Here is a 25,840-nt window from a genome sequence, read left to right as displayed (position 1 = left end):
CTGGCAGCTCTTGTATGCTTAATGTATATTTGCTAACTTTGGGGCCCTGGACAAGTTATTTAACCTCTCTCATCTACAAATGGGGGTAATAATAATATCAATTCTCATGGGATTATAAAACAATTTACATAGTGCCTGCAGCTTATTTAATACTCAGCAAATATCATTCTCATCCTTAATGGAGTTTTCATTTTATTATTTTTGACAAGCTATCTTTGCTTTTAAATTTATTATTTTTGGCAAGCTATCCTTTACTTAGAAATTCATACCCAATTAAAGGATTATTTTCCTTTTTTGCATCCATATTGGATAAGAAATATACACAGAAGGGCATCCCTCTCACTCCTCTCTCTTCTCTAAATTAAAATCTGACGACAGTTTAATTTGTGACAGACTGGTTTAGCTGTGAGCTCACACAAGGCTTTATGTTTAACATTGACATAAATTTTGGTTCTGTTTTAAGCACATTAATGTTGAGAATTATAATGAATATTTCCTTGCTGATTTGTGTGGTAAACTGTCTTGGTACTTGTTTATAGGTGAAAAACTGCAATGGTTTCAAAATCATCTTGATCCCCAAAAAAAGGGATATTCAAAGAAAGATGCTTGTGAACTAATCGAAAGGTAAACATGGCATATTATGAGCAAAGGGTCAGAAAAGGGAATTCTCCAGCGGGGTTCTTTAAAACACAGAGCTCTGTTCTGGATTTGTAGAAGAGCAAATGGACTTGGTTATCAGGAAGACTTTGGATTCATTTCCTGGCTTAGTCACTATAGGAGGTTTGTAAGCTATTTGAGTCTCAGAGCGGTAGTTAGACCACTTTCTTGGGATTGTGACAGGCTTCCTGGAGAAGTGTCATCTAAACTGGCAGCTGAAAGGTAGGGGTTAGCAGATGAAGGCCAAGGTAGTTTGAAGAACCCCTAGCCAGAAAGAATATTTAAAATGTCCAGAAGCAAGAATGAAGATAACATATTTAGTGATCTGCCAGACATTTAATATGACTAAAATAAGTTCAAGGAGGGAAGTGTGGCAGGTACAGTAAATGGTAACTAGCTCACGAAAGATCTCAGATGTTAGTCCAAACATTTGGACCTTATCCAAGGACATTAGCAGCCATAGGAGGCTTTTATGGCAAGTACCTGAAAAGATCATACTTAACATTAGAAAGGACACAGTGAGAATGAAGAAAACAGACTGAGAGGTTCATGACTCTGGCCAAGAAACCGTTGAAAGGTTGGTATAACAATCCAGGCAAGAAATGATGGTGGCCTTTGCGTGGCTTATAGCATGATGAAAAGAGAATTGAAAGATTCCAAAGATATTAAGAGGGTAGAAGTCTCAGTGTTTAGTGAAAACTTAGGTGTAGAATAATAGGGAGAGAGAGCAGTCAATGAGGCCATCAGATTCCTTGTCTGGACAACTGTTTCCTGAGTTAGGAAACCCAGGAGATAGAGGGGGTTGGTGGGGGTAGGTGAGGACAGGGTGATAACAAGTTCAGTTTTGATGTGCTAATGGTGAAGCCACTAGGGGACATCCAGGTGGAGATGGTGGTTGAATGTGAGGGTCTGCAGTTTGATAGTAGCTGTGATTTGGTCACTGAAGTTAAGGAAATGGTCGAGTTATCCAGGGAATGGGTAAAAGAGGTTTGAGAACCTGAGGAATCCAGAGGAGCATAAACATTTAAAGGACACACGAAGGCTGGATACTAAGTTTTCCCTTAGGTAATAAAAGCCAAATACTAGACTTTGTATGAAACACAAATCATATTCTTATTTTTCAGGTACTTAAACCGATTCAGCAGTGAGCTGGAGCAGATTGAGTTACATAACAGTATCAAGGACAGGCAGGGGAGGCGGCACTGTTCCCGGGAGACTGTCATCAAGCAGACGATGGAGCGGGAGCGACAGCAGTATGAAGGATATGGCCTTGGTGTGCTCACTGATTTTTTATTTTCCTTTTATATTACAGAGCAGTGTCAATTTGTGATTGATTTCAAAGGTTTATTTTATATATTGTTTATTTCATTTGATTTTCTTCCTTTGATATTCTTTTCTTTGTGAGGATTTAGAATAATTTCGGATTCTTTTTTTTCCTCTACAACAAAACTATCAATTTTGTGAGAGTGACATCATATCTTTTCACTGTGGTAGTAATACTGATTACTCTCATATTCATCTTGTCAACCCTAACTTGTCCCTAGTACTCCAGATTTGCAGTATCACACTTGGGTTTCTCAAACTCTCTATTTACATGTCTTTTGGGCATTTGAGACTTGACATATCATCAAACAAAGGTCAGCTTTTCTCCTAAAACATGCTCCTCCCATAGGTTTCTTACTCCAGTCAGTGGCATCACCACTTGCCCAGTTGCTCAGATCAGAAACCCTAGAGTCACTTTCACAGTCTACATGCAACCTGTCAGCAGAGTGTTTAGAATCTGGTGACTTTGACAACTTTCCACCTCCCTGGTTCAAGCCACTGTCGTCTCACCACTACCATGGTAATAGCCTCTCTGTGCCTCCACTCTTTCCCGCTAAAGTCTGTTTAACATGTAGCAGCCAGATTAGTTGGTAGTATCTATCAGAGCACATCCAAAGTAAACCATTTGCTGATGATACAGCTAGGACTAAAATTCAGATCTGCTATGCTGCAATGCTTTTCCCTGAATCAAGGAATGGGTCTGGTGAACAGACTGATGAGTTTACAGGTGTCAGTTTTCTTGTTGGGAGATTGTCACCAAATTCCGTTTTGATAAGATTTTGAAAAGACTAGATATGACCATTGCCTCTCCCCTCCTCATGTGGTGTAAATATTTCTAATTCAGTAAGATTCATTAAAAAAAAAATTTTGTGCTTATTTATACCTCTTAACACCTAGCATCTCATACTGTTATTCTCTGAAACTATCGTAAAAAGTCAACATAGTCCGGGCATGGTGGCTCATGCATGTAATCCCAGCACTTTGGGAGGCTAAGACAGGCAGATGACCTGAGGTCGGGAGTTCGGGGTCAGCCTAACCAACATGGAGAAACCTTGTTTCTACTCAAAATGCAAAATTACCTGGGCATGGTATAATCCCAGCTACTTGGGAGGCTAAGGGAGGAAAATTACTTGAACCCAGGTCAAGGTTGCAGTGAGCCGAGATCGCGCCATTGCACTCCAGCCTGGGCAACAAGAGCAAAACTCCATCTCAAAAAAAAAAAAAAAAGTCAGTGTCTGGTTGTAACAAACATGCTTATTTTATCTTCTTTATTACTTGATACTAAATGTCATTTAACATTGTATTGAATTGATGAGATTTTTTGCAGCAATCTTCCAATTTTTTTGTTCATGCCTCTTGTATTTCACCAATTTAAGTGTGATCATGCATGTTGGTTTATGATGAACTTTTGAAACAAGCTAAGAAACTACCATATACCTGTTTTTAATTAAAAATGGGTTTAAGTTTTATTGAACTTCTTTAAGCAGATTTTTTTTTTATTTAAAAAGGTTTTTTTTTCACATTTAGAAAAATGTGATTTTTTAAAAACATTAATTTTTGCATTCCTGAGATAAGTTCTGCCCTGTGAAGGTAGATTATTACATGTTTGAAAACATTGTACTTTTCACCAAGAAAAAATATATAACCTGGCATGTTATTTTAGCGGATCAATAGTTATGCTTTGCCAGGTCACCTTTTATTGTTAAAAAGGAAAGCGTTTATTTTGTTAATAGCTTTGTTTTATTTCATGGATTCTATGCTAGAATTGATCATTTAGTAGAATTTTTCTTAAGTCAAACTTTTCTTGTTAATTGTAGCAATTTGAAATGTTGTTTTCTTTTGGATATTTTTGCTAAAAATTATTTGTTTTAGAAAAATAACAAAAGAGGGAACTGTAAAATTGTGTCATTTAGAAAACTTTGCCTAATGGAGATGAATTATTCTCTTTTCCAGAGATTCCAGACATTCTAAATGCAAGTAATCTGAAAACATTTAGGTGAGTCTAGATGCTGTGTGTAAAGTATATGGCAAGTGAACTTTCTTCCCCTTTGAGTCTAGATGGTTAAAACTTTCTTTTCCTTTGATGCTAAAAGGTTGAAAATCAGGGGTTTCTTTTAACCTTTTCTTTTTTATCAGACCAAGAAAGAATTTTCTGAAGTTGCGCTTATAAATACTTGATATGCATTGACAAGATAGTGACCTGGTGTGCTTGTCGTTTTTCAAAATGCTTTAAGATAAATTATTATTATAGTACCTCAAAGTATGTGATCTCACTGTTCCTCCATTAGTTCCTATTTTTTTAAAAAAAAAAAAAAAAAAAAGAAGAGCAACAAATATGATGGCTCAGAGTCACATCCCTAGGCTGTTCTGTAGCAGCCTCTTTTGCAGAGGAGATGGTTATAGGAATGATTCCAGGGAACAGGTTAAGTCATCAAGACTCGCTTTGTCCAGTGGTCTCTAGTTGTACTCTTTTGTAAACTGGGAAACTACTGAGTAGCATTTCAATTTTTTAGGGTTTTTTTTTTTCCTCTTTTTTTCAACTTTTATTTTAAATTCAGAGGTACATATACAGGTTTGTTATGAAGATATATTGTGTAATGTTAAGGACTGAAGTAAGAATGGATCCATTACTCAGGTAGTGAGCATAGCACCCAGTAGGTGTTTTTTCTTACCTCTTATCCCTCTTTCTCCCCTGTCTTGTATTTCCCAGTGTCTGTTGTTCCCATTTTTATGACTTTATGTACCTAATGTTTAGCTCCTACTTCTAAGTGAGACATGTAGTAGTTGCATTTGTGTTTCTGTGGTATTTACTTAGTTCACTTAGGATAATCTATAAAACTCCTAGAAGAAAACCTAGGGAATACCCTTGTTGATACCAGCCTTGGCAAAGAATTTATGGCTAAGCCTTCAAGCAATTGCAATAAAAACAAAGATGGACAAATGGGACCTAATTTCTGCACAGCAGGAGAAACCGTAAAGGGAGTATGGTTAGAGTTCAGTTCCCAAAACAATATCCATATTCCTTCTACAGTAATTAATTATCACAGAAAATACTGAGGTTGAAAAACTGAATATTTTCCATTATAAGAATAACAGTTGTTTGATTTCTGAAACTTAACTGGGTTGTACTTCTGTGTGTGAAAACGAAAACTTTTTCTGACTATATGTTGGAGATTTGTCAGGTAATCATACCTGACAATGTCTGCTTTTGATTGCAATTCTTGATGTGGGTAGCCTGAGAGAAGGAAATACTCAGGTTAGGGAGGATGAAAGAAGAGAACAGCTTTCTTGTAATTTATGCTTAATATTTTCCTTTAGTGCTCTTGAAGTTTTGAATTTGTAGGATCCTCCGAGTTTCAAAAATTTACTGTCTCCTGTTTTTTCACTTCAACACTCTGTACTCTTTTTTTTTTTTTTTCCTTTTGTCTAGGGAATGGGACTTTGATCTGAAGAAATTGCCAAACATTAAAATGAGAAAAATTTGCGCTAATGATGCAATTCCGAAGAAGCATAAGAGGAAAACTGTTATAACTGAAGACCAAAATTTAGGAGAATTGGAACTAAATGATGAAACAAGTGACTCAGATGAGGAAATGACTGCAGTGGCCTAATTGTCTGCACTTAAATTGAAAATAAGTAACTTGAGAGTTTCAAATTATATTCATTGGTTATGGTACATAATTGTCGATATACAAGAATTTGATATTGACATTCTCTTATATGATGAGAGTTTCATTTGCAGTTTCAAAAATGGTGTTATATTTATTTTAAAATGAACATTGCTTTTTATTTATATTAAGTTGCTAAAATAGATAGACATGATCTGCAAAAAGTTGTTTAATCTTTTTCATCTTAATTTTGGGCTGGGAGGAAACAATGTAACTCTCTCCCAGCCTGAATGTTTTGGGCAAAAAATGTTTTTTTTGTGGGTGTGTATTTATGATTACCTAATTTCACATTTTGTGATATGAACAGTAACTTTCTCTCTTAATTTTTGCTCATAGTTAAGTCTTAAAATGGTTGTAAAAACTTAGTTATAAATTACATGAAAGAGAATAAGAATTGCTTTATCTGAACTGACACTTAAATGCCCCTCCTGTTAGATGAATACCTTGTGAAAAGTGATGGATTGTCCTTCTTCTTAAATATTTGTTTCTAGTTTCCCCTGTGTTGTCAAAGCAAAGATTATAACTAATAAGCTACACTGCTGGGAAACTAGATTAGATAAGTATTTATTGAATGAATGTATTTACCATTTAGGACCATAATAATTATGTCACTCCTAGTTGGATCAAAGTAGCCTCAGAGTTAACTTGTCTTTAGAGTGATGCTTAAGATGTCCTTAATCCTTACCTATTAAACATTTTCACATGGGGTGATAACTTGTGCTTCCTTCTTCTAGATCACTTTTAAGTCAGTGGCACATTTTTGTAAGACAATGTCTATAGTTCATGGCCATGAAACAAAGTAAAGGTAACTTATTTTTGTAAACTAGGGGCTAGCAAACTGTTTGTTTGCAAAAGGCCAGAAAGTAAATATTTGATATATTAGGCAGTATAGGCCAAATGTAGTTTCTGTTGTATATTCGTGTACATACATGTGTTTGTCACCCTTTAAAAATATAACAACCACCTGGGCATGGTGGCTTACGCCTGTAATCCCAACACTTTGGGAGGCCAAGGTGGGTGAATCACTTGAGGTCAGGAGTTTGAGACCAGCCTGGCCAACATGATGAAACCCCATCTCTGCTAAAAATACAAACATTTGCGTGGTGTGTTGGCAGGCGCCTGTAATCCCAGCTACTTGGGAGGCTGAAGCAGGAGAATTTATTGAACCCAGGAGTCAGAGGCTGCAGTGAGCTGAGACTGTGCCACCATTGTGCCACTAACCCCCAGCCTGGGTAACAGAGTGAGATGGTGTCTCAAAAAATAAAATAAAACAATATAAAAACCATTCTTAGTTAATGGCCATACAAAATAGGTTGGGGGATTGATTTGCTTGTCATAATTGGCTGATCCCTTGTCTAAATGAATGAGCTGAACTTCCATGGACATAAGTTAATGATACATTTCCAAGTTCAGAGCAGCTAACACACATCTGTGGTCTTTTTCCCCAATATCCTAGTTGCTTCCTGGATGTAATTACTGACAGAAGTGTCCCTCTAGGACCTTGCTTACTTCAAGTAGAAGCTTTTTCTATTCTTACTCCCCATGTGCTTCAGGAGCAGGAGATTAGGTAGGTGTCCTCTTTCCTCTACTGTCACTTCAGAATAATTATTTAATAAAGACCCCCTTGGGTCTTTGAAGTCCTATTCTTGCCTCCTTTCCTTATCTTCCCTCCCAGAACCTTCTGCCCATTCATAGAATACTTTAGTTCATGGCCTAGTTTTCCTCTTCCCTGTAGCAATCATTCTAGTAATTTCTTGTGGATTGCTAGCAATATATTGGCTAGCAAATATAACAACACTATGTTTTACGTTTTCCAGTCTTTTTCTCTATCCCACTGAGGTGCCTCTCAGTGGTCGCACCTGGATCCTTATCAGCACCTCCACTCTGTGGACCTGATTTTGAATATTCCACTCTCCATTCACTGTCACCGCCCCTCTTCATTGCTGAAGTTCTGCACTTTGACCTCACTCTCTTTATGCATCATCTGTCTCGTTCAGCTCAGCTTAAAGTTCATTTTTGCTTCCTTGCGTATACCCTCAATTCCTTTGCCCCTGACTCTGTATTCCTCTTTCAGAACCCAAACCTAGTAATAGCTATGTTACCTTCATGCCTGTTTTCAAGCAGCCCAACATCGCTGAAGAATGATCGAACAGACCATTTTCATACTGATGTTTGCAAATCTCAAGTGGATTCTCAGTACTGCTTAGTGATGTTTACTATGTTCCCCTACTAAGTTCATTTTCTAACTTTGAGATAATTATTTTACTACTTTTTTATTTATTTTTTCTAGCTTGACTTGAACTAGCCTTCTCAATGTCCAACACTTGGTTTTTTAATACATCTTTGAGAAAATGCAAATTACCATTTTCTTTTGATTTAATGGATGTATCTTTTTCTTTCAAAGGCAAATACTCCTACTTGTGTTGTTTCCCACTCCTTATTTTCTCAGAAACCTTAATTTTTCTAAGTTTTTCACCTAATTTTTCAAGCCAGAAATCTGCCTCTAAAATCATCCTTGATTTTTCACTTTATCTCTTCTGTGCCTTCCCCCAGTATGATTTAATTAGCGAGTATTTCTGATTCCACTTCAAAAATGAAAATCAAATCAGCCCATGTCAGGCAGTCTCTAGTTTACCAAAGCCACCACATCTTGCCTGTCCTATGTAAAGTAGCTCCTTAACTGCCTTTCTTGCCACTGTTCTTACTCTTGCCAGCATGCTGATGGCCTGGTGTATGGCCACTTAATCCACAGCTGGGCAGGGTTTTGCCGCAGATGACCTGAACCTTGAAAGACTGTTCTGTAATCTAACTGGAACATGGGAATATGGAGGATATCATTTGCCTCTTGATCTTTTGGGAAGGAAATAGTGAGACAGTTTGTCATCACCTGGGTTCTGATGAACTCTGAGACTCCACCTCAAGTCACTTGTAGCATAGAGCTGTAGCCTGTAAAACTAACAACTCAAGATTGGTGCAAAAGTAATTGTAATTCCTGTCATTTTTATTTTATTATTATACTTTAAGTTCTGGGGCACATGTGCAGATCTTGCAGGATTGTTACATAGATACACATATGCCATGGTGGTTTGCTGATCCATCTCCCTATCATCTACATTAGGCATTTCTTCTAATGTTATCCCTCCTCAGCCCATCCCCTAGTATCCCTCCCATAGCTCCCCCACCCCCCAACAGGCCCCAGGGTGTGAAGTTCCCCTCCCTGTGTCCTTGTGTTCTCATTGTTCAACACCTACTTATGAGTGAGAACATGTGGTGTTTGGTTTTCTGTTCTTCTGTTAGTGGGATGATAGTTTCCAGCTTCATCTATGTCACTGCAAAGGACATGAACTTATCCTTTTTTATGGCAGCATAGTATTCCATGGTATATTTGTGCCACATTTTCTTTATCCGGTCTATCATTCATGGGCATTTGGGTTGGTTCCAAGTCTTTGCGGCACATAAACAGTGCCGCAATGAACAAACATGTGCATGTGTCTTTATAACAGAATGATTTGTATCCTGTGGGTATATACCCAGTAATGGGATTGCTGGGCCTAATGGTATTTGTTTCCTTGAGGAATTGTCACACTGTCTTCTAGAGTAGTTGAACTAATTTACACTCCCGCCAGCAGTGTAAAAGCGTTCCTATTTCTCCACACTGTCTCCAGCATCTCGTCTCCAGATTTTTTAGTGATCACTGTTCTAACTGGTGTGAGATGGTATCTCAATGTGATACATGGTTTTGATTTGCATTTCTCTAATGACCAGTGATGATGAGCATTTTTTCATGTTTGTTGGCTGCCTAAATGTCTTCTTTTGAAAAGTGTCTGTTCATATGCTTTGCCCACTTTTGGATGGGGTTGTTTTTTTCTTGTAAATTTGTTTTCTGTCATTTTAAAAAAAGTGTTTCAATGGCAAAAACTGCAATTACTTTTGTACCAATCTAATATAATACTTAGCTGTAACATGGACTCAGCATCTCAGCAACAGAGTGCCCTTCCCCTTATATAGTAATATGTCATCTGGTCCCTTTTCTGTTTTCTTTCTGTAGGGCAAGACATTATGGGAAGGCTGCACCTTTGCATTTTACTGTCTCTGTAAGTACAGTTGACCCTCCATATCTAAGGGTTCCACATCCTTGGATCCAACCAACCACAGATGACAAATAATTCTGGAAAAAATAATTATGTACTGAACATGCAGACATTTTTCTTGTCATTATTCTTTAAAATACATATTATCATGACTATTTACATAGTATTAGGTACTATAAGATACCGAGAAATGATTTTAAGTATACAGGATGATATATATAGGATACATGTAAATACTACACCATTTTTATATCAGGGACTGAGCATCCATGAATTTTGGTATATGAAGGAGGTCCTGGGACCAGTCCTCCATACACACTGAGAGACAACTGTAATAAACAGTCTTACTAGTGCTGATTTCTCTACTGGCCGAATCTGTCAGTCTTGCTTGACATTTCCCATTCAGGACTTTGGTACTTACCATTCCCTCTGCCTGCGTTGCCATTCCCCTGAGCTTTTGCGAGGCCAGCAATAACTGAGTGTTTTCTCTTCCTTTAGGTCTCAGCTTAAGTGTCCTCTTTATGTAAAGCATCTCTACCCTGACACCCTTGCTTCTCTTGGTAATCTCTATCACAGCACCCAGTTTAGGATCATTGCACACATAATGACAGTGGTTAATGATCTAGGAGTGTTTGCTATAAATTCTGGTGATGAGGGAGGGTGATAAGTTCAGATTTCCAGTGTGGTCAGGAATTAGCAGCCTGGGAGAAAGCCCTGTAGGTCCTTAGAAGTTGGACCTTTGGAATGGGCTTTGTTTTTTTGCCATCACCAAACCTCTTAGATTCCAGTATCTTAATTTTAATGTTTGTTATCCATGCAATCTTCTGAATCCACTATTATCTGAGTAGAAAAACGCTGTTATACTCTTATTTTTCTATATTCAAGCCTTATTCTTGAGAAAATCCTTCTTTAAATTACGTTGTGATTTCTCTTAAACGTTTTTTAAGGCAGGTTTCAAAGTCCACATAGTTTTTTCCATTGGTTTCCCTCTGTTAGTTTATTTATTCTTTTGTACAATGTCATTAGTTAGTCAGTTTAGGTTTGCTTTAAAATATATGTTCAGACTCTTGTAAAATCTTATATCAAAAATTTATGTCTGTTTGGATGTTACAAATCGAATATGTTAGGCAAGAAGTATAGAAACCACAACCAAGGTTTGCGTCACTTGTTTAATATACAAAGTCTTTCACAGGTGATTATTTTCTTTTTTCTTAATTTGCTTTAGTACACTTGATTCACAAAACGGTAAGTTGTTAATGCAAGAGAATTATGTAAAACCAAAATAGTACAAATGCCTAATTTCAAAAACTGCACACAGTTAAAATAATTTTTCCTTCTTTGTTTTAATGCAGTATCCAATTTCAAAATGGGCTTTCTTTAGATGTGGAGGAAACACTGCAGCCCAAAATAACAGTAATTGCTGTCAACTGTGTTGATATGTAAAATAGCACCATTGGGCTGACTCAGGAAAGAAAAAAGGTTTTCATCTTTCTTAATTAAAGTATTATATAACAACTATAGTAATAATGATACTAATAACTTTTAAGAGCTCTACTCTGTTTCAGAATATTCATTTTCAAGGCAAGGAAGGGTAAACTATGGGGCAGATGGAAGAATCTTCCCACCTGATCCTCAGCACCCTTATCATTTCCCTTAATGGTGTCATTGCTCTAATGAGCTAATTTTCCTGTCAAAGAATAGATGTTTTAAAGGGTACCCAAGGACTTTTCGCAAAACAAGATAAAATATAACTGAGATCGTCTCTCTGGGACCATTATCACGTGCAGAAGCAGCGCAGAGTGAGATTTAATGCTGGGGCGTTTTGAAAAACTCCTTCAGTCTATACGTATCTTCCTTCAGTTTACACATTGCTGTATCTCAGGTTGTTGGGCTCACTTTAGATTTTTTCATTTTTATTTTGTTTTCAGACTTAAGCTTAATTGCTTTTTGGGCTTCACTTCTTAAAAAAAAATGCAATTTCTTTCTTTTACAATTTAATCTTTACTCCTGTACGTAGATAGTTCTTTAAAAAATTAACAGTGTCAATGCCTGTGGTTTGCGGTATTGATAACACTGATGATTCATGATTCTAAAAAGCCAAGGTTTTTAACAGAACTGTAAGTTCATTCTTCAATTTTAGTCCTTTATTTCAATTCCATTTTATTTTTCCATGAGCAGGTAAACACGCCTCAGAATTGGCATTCTGTCGAAGTTTTTCTTTTTGAAGGGTACGGCCAGCCTACAAGAAAGCACTGCCACAAAGCTAATCGTTTTATTGTTTTAACGTGCAAATATTCCATTGCCACACAGAATGTAAAAAGAAAATAATTAACATTAGGTTTTAGATGCAAGTAGTTATTTCAGATGTTTGAACCATAAACAACCATTGCTGAAAAGCTTCTGAAAAAACTTGAAATTCAAAACTTCAGGTTTCAAAAAGTCAGAAGAATAGCAAAATAAAGTGTTGACTTTTAACCTGCCAGGAAGCTATATTATTTTCTCATTTCGGCAATGTCAAAGCCCAAAAGTTAATTTCAGGAGTTTAGGTATAGTTTTAAAATCTCATGTCCTCTTTTACTATTAGTACAATAATACTTTTATCTTTGCTTTTCATTCTAGAAATGTTTTCTTAGTGTTAGATGTAGCCCTTAATAAATGAGGCTTTGTTTTAGCCAATCATCTTCCACTGTGAGATCAGCCCTGCAACCTATTAGGTTTGTACAGAATCTAAACAAAATTTTCCATATTAATTAAGGTAAAAAAGTATTTTACTTTCAGAGCAAACAAAAGAGAAACCAACATTTCTTTGTCTGCTGGTGTCTAGATGTTTTTCCCCAGGAATGTTTGCAAACAGCATGTTGCCATTAGTAACCCACAGGGAAAATGGATTAGTAAAAAGCTTAGGAAAATTGCATTAAGGTTAATTCCTTAGATGTGATGCCATGATTAAATCACCCACAGCTTTGTTTTTCATAAATGTATTTATCTTAAATATTTAAAATGGGAATTTAAGAGGAATTTAATATACAGTTTAAAGTCCACATATTTTTTAAAACATTACTTGTATCATTTTTTATAAATTTATGCAGAATTTTTGGTTCAGTTTAGTTACCTCAACTTTGTTTTTTCTTTGCTTATAACAAGTTTTAAGAAAGATGAGTTTTAAACCTTTTGTTTCCTGACTGAATGCCTTAACATTTTCCTGCATATATACATGAATACACACACGCCATACACACACACAAAATTGACATTGTTTATCTTTTCTTTATTTCTAAGAATCAAGACTATTTGGACTCAGTGTCAGCCACTACTAATAATATTCATACCGTCTTTCTCTTAAGTGTTTTTTTTCCTTTTTCCTGTGATCTGTGAAGAACAAAGCACATTGATAACTACAAAGTGCATCCATGTGATACCCAGATTTGTGCAATGGGACACTCATGCTTTGGTTCTTATGGCCATCATTGCCTTTTCATGTTAATAAATAATGACAGCTAACAAAAATAAGTCACCTTTTTTAATGTAGGACATCTTTCTTTGACAGGCTACTATATCTATAATCATGAATCTAGCTCACTGTAATGTCATTCACACATCAGTTTTACATGAATATGCAAAGAACACAATAATCAACTGTCAAACCTAAACAAGTAATTACTTATCACAGAATCTGCTGAATATTTTTGCTTTCTAACTGAGCAAGGGAAATCCTGTCAGCTTTTAAAAATAAGGTCTAGATTCTTAGTCATAACAACTACTCATCTGTCAAGTTGACACCTCATATGGATGAAATAAACCTTACACATTTGATTTAATAACAAAACTAGGTAGTTTTATTCCCCTATCGTAAGTACTTCATAGTAGCAAACAAATTAATTTCACAACTTTGCTATAGGCGGATTGTTTTATCTTTCTATACAGTTGGTGTTTTTACCCTTGAGAGAAGTGAACTTCATCTGACTTTAAAATGAGGATACTTAATTTAGTGCTTTTAAAAATCAACATTTGTGAGATTTTGAAATAAAAGTGAATTAAACTGCTGTTTTGAAATATTTCAACTGTTAAAGCAGAAGCTTAGTTTCTACCTTTAGGCCTGTGCTATCCAATATAGTTAATTCAAGTTGACGTGTGCTTTTAAAGTACAAACCAGATTTTGAAAACTTGGTTCAAAAAACAGATGTATACTGTCTCAATTTTTTTTTACATTGATGACATGTTGAAATAACATGTATAGTGTTAAATTTTAAAAAATTAAAATTCATTTTACCATTTATTTTTAGTTTTTAAAATGGGGCTACTAGGAAATTAAAAATTTACTTATTGCATTTGTGGCTGTTGTGTTTCTATTGGACAGCACTGTATTAGAGGAACCAGACAAAAATATACAACCTGATAACTGATTTCTGTGGGTATTTAACAGAGATAATTACATCTGAACATTTTCTGAAAACCTTTTCTTCATGATTTAAACAGAATTCCAAGTATCAATGTCTTCAGATGTATATTGCATCGATTTTAAAAACATGCATCGGTCAAAATAGCCAGACTCCACTATTACCATAAAAATCTGTTAGCCGTCAAAGCATATCAAAATATGCATCCTCCAAGTTCTCTCCCAGTGTGACCTCAGGATAATGCAGACAATTTCAGGCTTAAACCCAAATATGTTTGTTATTTCCAGATGAGACAGATGGTTAACATTGCAAGGCCCTAGAAGTAATACACATTGCAATTCAAGTCTGTATTCTTGAACTTTTCCCCTGTTACTGTGAAGAGTATCATGGGTCCCTTTAATCTTTTATTACCGCCTAAAAGCATTCATTGCTCCAGTAGTTCTTAATTGTCTTAGAAATCATTCTCTAGCAAACTTCACATGTCCATATCATACTTTAGGCCATACTTCTTGGGATCCTGATCATTTGGTGTGTTTTTCGTCTTTCCTCTTTAAACAAAGTCAGGAAAAATGTGTCAGTAGGAGAAAGGAGGAGCTGAAGGGAGTAAATAATTCAAGATCACTTCTGTCATTTGTAGTGGCTGAGGGCTAGAAAGATATTCTTCTGTGAAGAAACTTCCAACTGGTTCCATCAAACTGATACAACTTCAGGGGGGCCACCCTCTGCAGATGGCAGTGAATTTGTACCTGTTTGTGATACAGGCACTACCACAGCATCCTTGATGTCTGTGTTTACATTGCATGAGAAGTTCTTCTCCAGTTTTTTGGCAGTGTCTGGGCAATTTTGTACAAAGATCACACGGTTGTAGGCCTTCAGCCTGCGCCACAACTGAACGTAGACTTTACACTGTACGTACATGAAGACAAGACCTCCTGTGAAGCCAATGGCTACCACAACCAGTTTTGTCCAAAATGGCCATTCAAGGACACCTTTGAAATATAAAAAAGAGAGAATGTTATCACCAAGTTTTTCTCAGTGGATTTGGGCATTTTGTTTTCTATGCCCCTTCAAAAGTGCATGCCTGCCTGCTAGATTGTTAACAAGGAATATATTGTTAATACTGGAAAGACCTGAATTGGCTTAACAATTCCTTTTGAGTATCCTACATGTACTATCAAAATTGTATATAAGGAAATTTTATCACCTGCCACTGTGATAATCTCTTATTTCTCCTAGCATCAAGTATCTATTACAAGATACTATGTTAGATTTTGGACATTTGGACACTTATATCTAAACCTTTAAGGAAGGACAGTGAACATAGGGGAAGAATCAGGTTTAAAAGCCTTTTAAGAAGATGAGGTATGAGTACATGTATGGGTTTGTATGTATAGATCTTCCCACCCTCATTCCTTTAATAATTTAAAAGGAAGTGGAAGAAGGGAGAAGGGGAGGAGTGAAAGGAAAGGGAGGACAAAAGCTGCCACATCACATAAGAGAGAATTCGTGAGTACAAATGTGCAAAAGATTTAGGATTTTAGCCATTTGTTTCATAAATCATATTTTGTCATTGAGGACCATCACTCCTTTATAGACATCTGTATTTTTTCTTAGTTTCCATCACTGTTTGTAGAGATAGGCTTTCTTTTGTAAATAAGCAGTTAAATTATTTTACAGGTGTTTCAGTAATTACAACGGTGAGTATTTAGGCCACATATAATTAGAAATGTTAAACATATGAGGGTCAAGAGTTCACTTCTTGCCCACATGAGGTTAGTGTAGAGGACATAATAGCTGTCTTCTGTAAGTGAAAAGTTGTGAAGTAGAAAAATATAGCTCAGTATGGTACCATACGGTGCCCCAGCTAGGGATGGTAGAAGTGTGCAAAAACCACGGTAATTGAGAGTCTATGATTTGACTTTGGGTTATTTACTTATAGCAGTGAATAGAGTTATAAGAAATATCCTCTGTATATTTTGTAGTAGTAACATTTGCTTTATTCTTCTGGTCGCAAAGCAGAAGTCATGTCCTGTTTCTATCATGATGAAGCACCTTGCACCCTAAGATTAACCAAAAATAAGTGGGTTAGCCTGTCAATTTCTGGTCCCAAAATAATGAAACATTGAATATTTCTTATATCCCCAGACCCCCAACAAAGACATTTTGTTCTTGACTTTTATTTAGCTCATGTTGCAAAATCTTTCTGGATATGCTAATTATGTGATAAGATTTTGGTATTTTTAAATTTTTTGACACGGAGTCTCACTCTGCCACTCAGGCTGGAGTGCAGTGGCACAATCTTGGCTCACTGCAACCTCTGCCTCCCAAGTTCAAGTGATTCTCCTCTCTCAGCCTCCTGAGTAGCTGGGATTACAGGCATGCACTACCACGCCCAGACAATTTGTTGTATCTTTGGTAGAGACGGGGTTTCACCATGTTGGCTAGGCTGGTCTCGAACTCCTGACTTTGTGATCAACCGCCTCAGCCTCCCAGAGTGCTGAGTTTACATGCGTGAGCCACCATACTTAGCCAAGATTTTTTCTCTATGAACAAACTAATGCAAACTTAGTAATTGTGGTAATCTTTATGTTTTCTCTAAATACCTGTTATATTTTTCACTTGCTTATCCAGTTTTTCTAAAGTCTGAGTCCCTTGAACCTTTGCAAGTAAACTTTTTCTTTTAAAAATGCTTTGGCTCTGACTCTTCCTTTGAAATTTTTGGGGAAAAAATGTTTCTGATCTTAAAAGTGTTTGTGAGAAAACATGAAAAGCCTCTCGCTGTTGATGTCTCATTAATTTGTTGCTCTGTTTGACATTGTCGATTTAAATTTCTATGCCTCTTTCAGTAATCAAATATGAACTTAGTTTTGCAGTATACTAAATATGTGCAATCAAATTTATTAGAACCTTTACTGATAGCAAAGGTAAATTTTTTTCTAACTCCTAATATACAATAACTTCTTTATGACTTGAATAATTCATAATGGTTATCATTTTGAACATTTACTTAATCCTAATGGAAATAATACTTCAAAATATCATTAGCTAAAGCTCACACAAGGAGAAGTAAGAGATCATTACAATGGCAGGTGTAATTAATAGGCAGATAATCTAAATATCCTAGATCTATTAAAGAAATTAAATAAACAATAACCTTTCAGAGCAGAAAGCACCAAGTTCAAATAGTTTTACTAGTAGATTCTACCAAACATTTAAAGAATAAATGACATCAATATTCTACAATCCTTTTCAGAAAACAGAAGAGATAATACTTCCTAACTAATCCGGTGAGACCAGCATTAACTAAATTTGGCAAAGACAAATTACTATGAAGAAAACTTATAGGCCAGTATCTCTTATGAACAGATATAAAAAAATCAACAAAATATTAGCAAATTGAATTCAACAATATATATAAACAATTACACACTACAACCAATAGAGATTTAACGTAGGTATGCAAAGTTGGTTCAACATTCAGAAATCAATGTAATCTCATCAATTAGCTAAAGAAAAATGTGAATAGATCAATAAATGCAGAAAACACATTTGGCAAAATCACTCAATCTTGATGATAAAAACTAGGAGTGGAAGGGCATTTGCTTAATGGATAAAGAACAGAGAAAATTAGCTGACATCATAATGGTGAGAAACTAGATGCTTTCTCCCTAAGATCAGGAACAAGACAAGGATGTGCCTTACCACTCCTATGCCATATCACACTGGAAGTCCTAGCTAAAGCAATAATGCAAGAATAAGAAAAAATGATTAGGAAAGAACAAAAATATCTTTGTTCACAACTGATACGATTGTATATAAAATCTCAAAAGCATTGATGTTTTTTAAAATACGTGATTAGGACAATATTGTAGGAAACAAAAGTTTTACAGATAGTCAATTGCTTTCCTATATACAGCAATGAACAACCAGAATTTGAAATTAAAAACCAGCCTGTTTGCATTTATGCCAACAAAGCAAACAAAAAGAACAATGACAACAAAAACCTTAGGTATAAACTTAACAAAATGTGTACAAGAGTTATGTGAGGAAAACTATAAAGCTATGATGAAGGAAATAAATATCTAAATGAAATAAAATGTTCCATCCACATATGGATAGGAAGACAATATTAAGATATCCTTTCTTCCCAGTATGAGCTACAGATTCAACACTACCCCATTCAGAATTCCAGCAAGTTATTTTATGGATATTGACAAACTGATTCTAAACTGTATATGGAGAGTAAAAGACTAGAATAGCCAACACAATATTGAGGTGGAAGAATAGAGTTTTTGAAGACTGACTATCCTTGATCAGTGATCAAGACAGTGTGGTATCAATGAAAGAATAAAGAAATAGATCAATGAAACAATAGCCAAGATATAAATATAGAAAACATATTTAACGAGCAAAGTCAAGTCAATAGAGAAAGGATAGTCTTTTTAACAAGTAAATGGGTGCTGGTATGATCAAATATCTTGAGTCTGTACATAGACCTTACAGTTTTTACAAAAATTAACTCAAAATGGATTATAGACCTAAAATGTAAATTGTGAAGCTATATAATTTGAAAAAGATAAGAAAACTTAGGTGTCCAAAGTATGATCTATAAAAAGAAAATTGATAAATTGGACTTTATTAAAACTAAAACCTTTCGCTCTGACAAAGTAACTGTTAAGAGAATGAAAAGCCACAGAAAAACATATTTGCAAAACACATTCTGATAAAGGATTTGTATCCAAAATATACAAAGAACCATTAACATTCAACCATAAGAAAATAACCTAATTACAAAGTTAGCAAAAGATCTGAACAGAGGTCATCAATGAAGATAAACAGATGGTAAGTAAGATTATCAATATATGTGATGAGAGAATTGCAAATTAAAACAAGATACCATGTATTTATTAGAATGGCCAAAGTTTAAAAAAGAACACTGAATGTTGGAGAGGTGCAACGACAAACAGGAATTCCCACCCATTGCTGATAGGGATGCGGAGTGGTACAGTCACTTTGGAAACAGTCTGGCAGTTTTTTACAATGCTAACCACAAGCTTTTCAAATGATACAACACTATACTTACTCAAATGAGCCAAAACATCCACACAAAACCTGTACACAAATGTTTGTAGCAGCTTTCTTCATAATTGTTCAAAAATTGGAAAAACCAAGTTGTCTTTCAATCTGTGAATGAATAAACTGTGATACATCTATACAATGGAGGGTTATTTAGTGATTAAAAAAAAAATGAACTGTCAAGCTACAAAAGGACACAAAGGAACCTTAGGTGCATATTGCTGAATGAAAGAGGTCAGTCTGAAAAAGCTACATACTGCTTGATTCCAACTACACGGTAATTCAAGAAAAGGCAAAACTGTGGAGATAGTAAGATCAGAGTTTGCCAACAGTTTAGGGAAGAAAGGAAGGCATGAATAGGTGGAACACAGGGACTTCGCACTATTCTGTATGATTGCATAATGTTGGACACAGCACATTATCCGTTTGCTATAACTCATAGAAATGTACAGCACAAAGAGTGAACCCCAAAGTAATGATGGACTTTAATAGTAATGTATGAGGCCAGGTGTGGTGACTCATGCCTGTGATCCCAGCAGTTTGGGAGGCTGAGGTGGGTGGATCACCTGAGGTTGGGAGTTTGAGACTAGCCTGGCCAACACAGTGAAGCCCCATCTTTACTAAAAATACAAAAATTAGTTGGGCGTGGTGGTTAGTAATCTGTAATCCCAGCTACTGGTGAGGCTGAAGTGGGAAGAATTCTTTGAACTCAGGAGGCAGAGATTGCAGTGAGCTGAGACAGTCCCATTACACTCCAGCCTGGGCAACAGAGTGAGACTGTCTGAAAATAATAATAATGATAATAATATATGAATATTGGCTCCTCAATAGTAACAAATGTAGCACGTCGAGGCAAGATGTTAATAATAAGAAAAATGTATGTGTGCAGGGTGGTATGTGGGAACTCTCTTTACCTTTGTAATTTTTCTGTAAACCTAAATCTGCTCTAAAAATATTCACATATAAAAGATTTTTATATATATTAGCTTCTTACTTGAGGTTAGTTCCATGAATTCACCTCTGTGTCTAGGCCAGAATATAGAATTTCTTTTTTTTTTTTTTCTTCTGAGATAGTTTTGCTCTCGTTGCCCAGGCTGGAGTGCAATGGTGTGATCTCAGCTCACCGCCACCTCTGCCTCCCAGGTTCAAGCGATTCTCCTGCCTCAGCCTCCCGAGTAGCTGAGATTACAGGCATGTGCCACCACGCCCCGCTAATGTATTGTATTTTTAGTGGAGACAGGGTTTCTCCATGTTTGTCAGGCTGGTCTGGAACTCCTGACCTCAGTGATTGCCTGCCTCCACCTCCCAAAGTGCTGGGATTACAGGCTGAGCCACTGCACGCAGCCAGATTATAGAATTTCTTACAGTAAGGGTTGGGTTTGTGAGCATTTAAGTATTTGGAAATTGGTAATGTATGCATAATATATTTATGGAAACTTTATTGCACCAAAACACTCCATTTCTTTTTAGCCATGACCAAGGAAGTTTATTGTGCCTAAAATTTGCTGTAGTCCTGCACAATAAATGCTCATGATCTATACCTCTATTTATTGTATCGTCATCCTCAGCTTCCTGATTTCTCTCATCCAGTGCCTTTCTTAGTCAACTTTATCCAAAGTCCTATCTGGGCAGCTATTTTCCAAACGCTGCATGCCCTAATACAGGTTCAAGCTTTTGCACACGCTATTTCCTCTGTTTATAGTGCTGCCTTCTTTACAATAAACTTCTCATCTTTCAGAACCCACTCCAGGGAGAAAAGGGTGGAATCTGTCATGAGGTTGGCAAATAGTGTTTGTGCCCTAATTACTTCCAACACTCTTTCCTGCTAATCCCCTATGATAGCTTCATGGTTCCTAACACCACAATCTAGGTCAACTTCTGGAGTTGGCTTGAGACAAAATCTTTTTGCCATCTGTCCCAGAGGAAGAAGATGCTTTTTCACAATATTGCAAATCCCCTACATCGTAGTCCAGGAGAAATCCTATTAATGTTACCTAATTAAATGCTGTTGTTTGGAGTAAAATAGAGTAACTCTGAACTTAGTAAAACTAGGAGAAACACTGAGGGTTTCATGTCTCTCTCTACCTGTCACTATTTTGAAAAAATCATTAGTGTATCATGGAGTTAAACTCTTTAAAAGAACAGATTCAATTGTCAATATATTTACTTAAGAGAAGATGCTAAAAGATGTTAGAAAACAAATTGTCAAGAAAACAGAACTTTGAGTACAAAATGGACTACACCAGAAACTTATCATGAATCAGTGTTTGTTAGTCATACAAATATTTCCATGGTCTCTTTCTTCTATAGTCTTCTTTGATCCTAAGGATAGGGATTTTAACAATGAAAGTAGCTACCTGGATCTGATTTATTTATACAGGTGTATTTGCAACCAACACGTGTTCAGTAATAGCGCTATTGTTAGCTAGTGTTAATAATGGGGCTCTATTATGCATTCCAATACTCTGCAGAAACATTTTCATTCAAAATATATACAAATAATTACATAAAATTATGAGATGAATTGCTTTATACTTATTTATAAATTTCACCAAGTATTGTATTTTATTTCCAAGACAATCCAATATAATACTTTAAAGCAGTAATAAGAATTTTTGACCATTAGTGCAACTTTAAAAAATGTTGTTCTACTTGGCAGTACTAGGTCCTCATCTAAAGATTTCACAGTGTTGTTCATAATAAAACATATATTCCACACTTTAAACATATTCCAGGTAGTCCTACATATATTATTTATTTTTGGAAAAAAAGTCGAGGGGGGTCTATTTCAAAACAATCATTTTTTCTTATAAAAATATTTTTAAAGAAAATATTAGGCCCATACAATAAATATTGTTTTATTCTTGATTTTTCTAGTGTTCTAGCAAAAGAACTGAACTGAAAATTCAGAGTTCAAAGATCTTTAAAGACCATCTATTTCAGTTCTCCCTTCTTCTCTTCCTTGTGCTATTTCATGCTAAGACAGAGATTATTGTCCAATGATCTTAACTTAGTAATCTTTGATAGGGTTGAAATTTGATTTGTGTATTGCATAGAAATAACAGTTAACTTGCTATTTTTATTTAAAAATATTCTAAGGCAAATTCTTTATAAGCAATTTAAGGAATTCTGAAGAATAATCAGGAATATGTGATGATTCTCATATTCCCTGATAAGTGGCAGCACACATTTATACATGAATGGACTCTGTTTCCATTTTCCCTGTATGCTAAGTAACACAGTGGCATCAAATGGTAATTAGAAATAAAAAGAGCTAAATTATTCTCTAGCAGAAAGTCCATGCATTTGGAATACAGAAAGGCTTTTTTTTTGTTGTTGTTGAAGCTCCTGCTTAGCTGTTTTCAGCTATGCAAGGAGAACAATCATCTGAAACACGAGACTCAGTGTAGACCATAGGTTCTCTACCGGGGGCGGTTTTCTTCCCCGGGGACATTTAGCAGTGTCTAGAGACATTGTTGATTGCCATACCTGGAGTTGGGTGGGGTGCTACTGATTTTTATTAGAGTCCAGGGATGCCGCTAGACATCCTACAGTGCACAGGACAGCACCTTCCAACAAAGAACTATCCAGTTCATAATGTCCATAGTGCTGAGGTTGAGAATCCCTACAGCGGAAGACAATAACTGAGGACTCCTTATTGGGAAATTTGCAGAAAGGATTTGGAATATGAGTGAGACACCTTGCAGTTCTCCAAATTCAAATGGATTTTTGCCATAAGCTATTATATTACGCAGTAGTTTCAATGTGTTTAGAAAGGTTAACCACAGACAGGCTGGAGATGAAATGCGCTTTATTTCCCATTTTTAGGGAAATGCTCATGGACTACATCCAGCTTTCCCCTCTGTTTACCCAAACTAGCAGCTTTTCCTCATACCTGCCTGGAGGTTTTCCATTTCTGAGACTTTGTCTATAATCTTGGTCTATGATCTTTTTTCTTTCTTGGTTTTGCTTCTTTACTTCTGTGTGTCTACCTGTCCCACAAAACCCAGCTAACAGGTCATTTCCAGCTTGAAATAAATTTTCTCACTGTTCCAATGTGAGGTTATTTCTCCATCTGCAGTATGAGCTCATTTTCTAACATAAGGCTTTTTACTTTGTCATGCTATAATCTTGACGAGCGCAGAATTTGTCTGGGTTGGCCTTTGTTTTCCATAGTTCCTTACTCAGTAAGTACTTCAAGGATGAATGAAAGCTTTTACAGCTTATCTTCACTGTCAGTAAAGTTAAGCTTTAGACGGTGGACAATCTAAAGAAAAGTCCACTCATGATTTACCTCTTTCTAGAAATAGTGACCGAAGCCCATAATCTACCCGGGAATTTGGGCCAGGAGTAAATAGTTGCCATTTTCTCTGCCCTTTTTGGGAGACTTGGCCTGATTCCTCCACTTTCCTTCACAAGGTAGTTCTGAGTCAGTTTTCTCTGCCCAAGCCACCCTTTAATATGTTCCTGGGAAGTCAAATCTCCCACAAAATCCCTGCATTATGTTTAGAGTGCAGAGCACCACAGCCCCCACATACAAAAGCCATTTGGGTATAAACTCACTGCCCAGATGACCACCACCTTCAACTAAGTGGACACGACTCTTGTTTTCTATAAAATAAATTACTGTTGAGTGCTTATAAGGATTGTATCTTGGAAAACTCACTTTAAAGACATCTTGAGAGCAGATGCTAAAATGGGGCTAAATGGATTTTTCAAGAATGTTTTCATCAGTAAGATGTACTTGCCTCTTTTTATTGAGACACAGCCAATTGTCTTCTTACATTCTGTGAGACTAGTCAGTTTCTATGCTGTCTTTAGCATAGACAAAAGAATGTACACAACAAAAAACGGACAGTAGTAGAGAAAGGAAGGCACTTGGCCTTTTTTTCCTGGGGATGCTATGTACAATTCAAGGTATCTTTGTCCTCAGCAATATATATTGAAGCTGTATCCTGCACTTCAAAATGCCAGTAGGACAAAGTTGTTTCTACTTGCCAATGTTGCAGAGGAATTTGGAAGTCTAACTTCAGGCAATTCAATCATCTGTTCATTTCTCTGAGGCCCAAGAACCCATCTCTATTGCTGTCTTTATGTCTGGAATCCTTCTACAGGAGTTTCTGTAAGTTGAGTAATAAACTCTCTGCCCGTCTTTACCGCTCAAGCTTAAGGGGAAATATTTCTTGGAAATTCTTGGACAGCAATTAGAAGAGCAGGCATTCTCTCTACCACCATTTTCTGAGAAAAAGAAAGCTACTCGAGTCTCTCATAATAACTTTAGTCGATTCATTCTCATTCCATATTATGCTAACCCCACAAGGATGAGCAGTAACTTCTCCAACAGTCTCGGTATTTTTGTTGATTTAATATGATTATTAAAGTAAATTCTTCCAGGCCTCCTTTTTACAGTTGCATATATGCGATCTGGTACTTGGAGGCTGCAGGATCCTCCAGGTCATTCCAAAACCATCAGCATGCTAGCAGGCTTTCCAGGAAAGGCTTGAGATAGTTTGTATAGTCTTGCCCTTCAATATGATATTGAAGTGTTCACAAGTTAGAGTTAAAGGAATCAAAATGCAGCAGCCTTAAAGTCTAGTGCCACCAGAACCACAAATATCAGTCCACAGTTTGTAAGAGCAAGTGAAAACACTTTAGACAAAGAAAAGCAGATGGACTTCACAGCTCACTTTGGGAGTTTGACTCTGGGCAAGATTATTTTTAGCAAGGCAGAGAGGGAGACTGGGATGTTCAAGTTAAAAGTAACATTATTTTAAAAACTTGAATGAAAAGGCAAAAATTAATTAAAAAGTAAAATTTATAAATCTTTTACACACACACACACACACACACAAATCCTGTACATCTTCCTAATCCTGTACTCTATTGGAGTTGGATCAGGAGACATGGACTCGGGAAATCCAAGAGCATTTCCCCACCAGGAACCTGAGAGTTAAGCATTATTTATAAACAGGACCTCTGTGTCATCTAATCTAAGGGTATCATGTCTTCCCCTGATTGCTAGGAAAGCACTAGAGTTCTAGGGTAAGACATTGGGTGAAGCGAGGTGGGGATGCCTTTGTTTTTCCATTCATGTGTGACTGCAGTATTTACAGCACACTATTCATTACTTGGCTTGGGCCAGTACCTATATCAAGCGAGGACATGGGATTTAAAAAAGTAAAACAAAGCTCTACCCTCAGGAACTTATTTAATAAGGATGTAATATGACATCTAAAAATCAAGAATCTCTGAAACAGTATATAATGTAGTTGTAAACAATGTAGCTTGATATTAATGGTATGTAAATGAGTTAATATGGAATAAATTAACACATCAAAACAACCCCCCCCCAAAACCCCACCCTACCTGTTTTTCTAACATTTAGACTTGACATGGTAGTGCTTTCATTTTCGTCCAGAAAAGGACAGTGGCACCTGAAACGCTGTCACTATCCCCTCACTGAGACACATAAACCCCATTCACAGTTCCCATCGTGGGTCCTGGCCGTCTCTTCTATCCCCGCGGCCGCATTCGGCTTTTCGAAACGCTCAGGGCGGTGCACACTGGCATGCGCTGCTGCCACCTAGAGGGCGAGTGTGAGAATGGCGCGTCCTCCCCTTCCGTGTTT

At 36.4% G+C, this 25,840-nt stretch overlaps 2 protein-coding genes across 16 annotated transcripts in view; one reads left to right on the top strand and one right to left on the bottom strand.

Moving 5' to 3' along the window:
• The window catches only part of TMA16 (translation machinery associated 16 homolog), a 73,549-nt gene extending 67,187 nt beyond the window's left edge, over nucleotides 1–6,362 (top strand). For both annotated transcript variants that reach the window (XM_035292746.3, XM_002745271.6), the window contains exons 4-7: nucleotides 540–624; nucleotides 1,782–1,930; nucleotides 3,934–3,976; nucleotides 5,411–6,362. In XM_035292746.3, coding sequence (XP_035148637.1) covers nucleotides 540–624; nucleotides 1,782–1,930; nucleotides 3,934–3,976; nucleotides 5,411–5,591 — 458 coding nt within the window. In that variant the 3' untranslated portion in view covers nucleotides 5,592–6,362. The remainder of the gene's footprint in view (nucleotides 1–539; nucleotides 625–1,781; nucleotides 1,931–3,933; nucleotides 3,977–5,410) is intronic.
• A 4,532-nt stretch (nucleotides 6,363–10,894) lies between these two features.
• Nucleotides 10,895–25,840, bottom strand: part of MARCHF1 (membrane associated ring-CH-type finger 1) — a 933,735-nt gene continuing 918,789 nt past the window's right edge. For 13 of the 14 annotated variants that reach the window (XM_054252825.2, XM_054252826.2, XM_054252831.2 and 10 more), the window contains one exon: nucleotides 12,987–15,125. In XM_054252825.2, coding sequence (XP_054108800.1) covers nucleotides 14,827–15,125 — 299 coding nt within the window. In that variant the 3' untranslated portion in view covers nucleotides 12,987–14,826. Of the gene's footprint in view, nucleotides 15,126–25,840 lie in introns of all 14 variants that reach the window. The other variant, XM_035292742.3, reaches the window with a different exon arrangement.

The sequence above is a fragment of the Callithrix jacchus genome, chromosome 3 (assembly GCF_049354715.1).
Source record: "Callithrix jacchus isolate 240 chromosome 3, calJac240_pri, whole genome shotgun sequence".
Classification (NCBI taxonomy): domain Eukaryota; kingdom Metazoa; phylum Chordata; class Mammalia; order Primates; family Cebidae; genus Callithrix; species Callithrix jacchus.
Note: the sequence above shows the minus strand (reverse complement) of the source record. Positions and strands in the feature narration are given on the sequence as shown.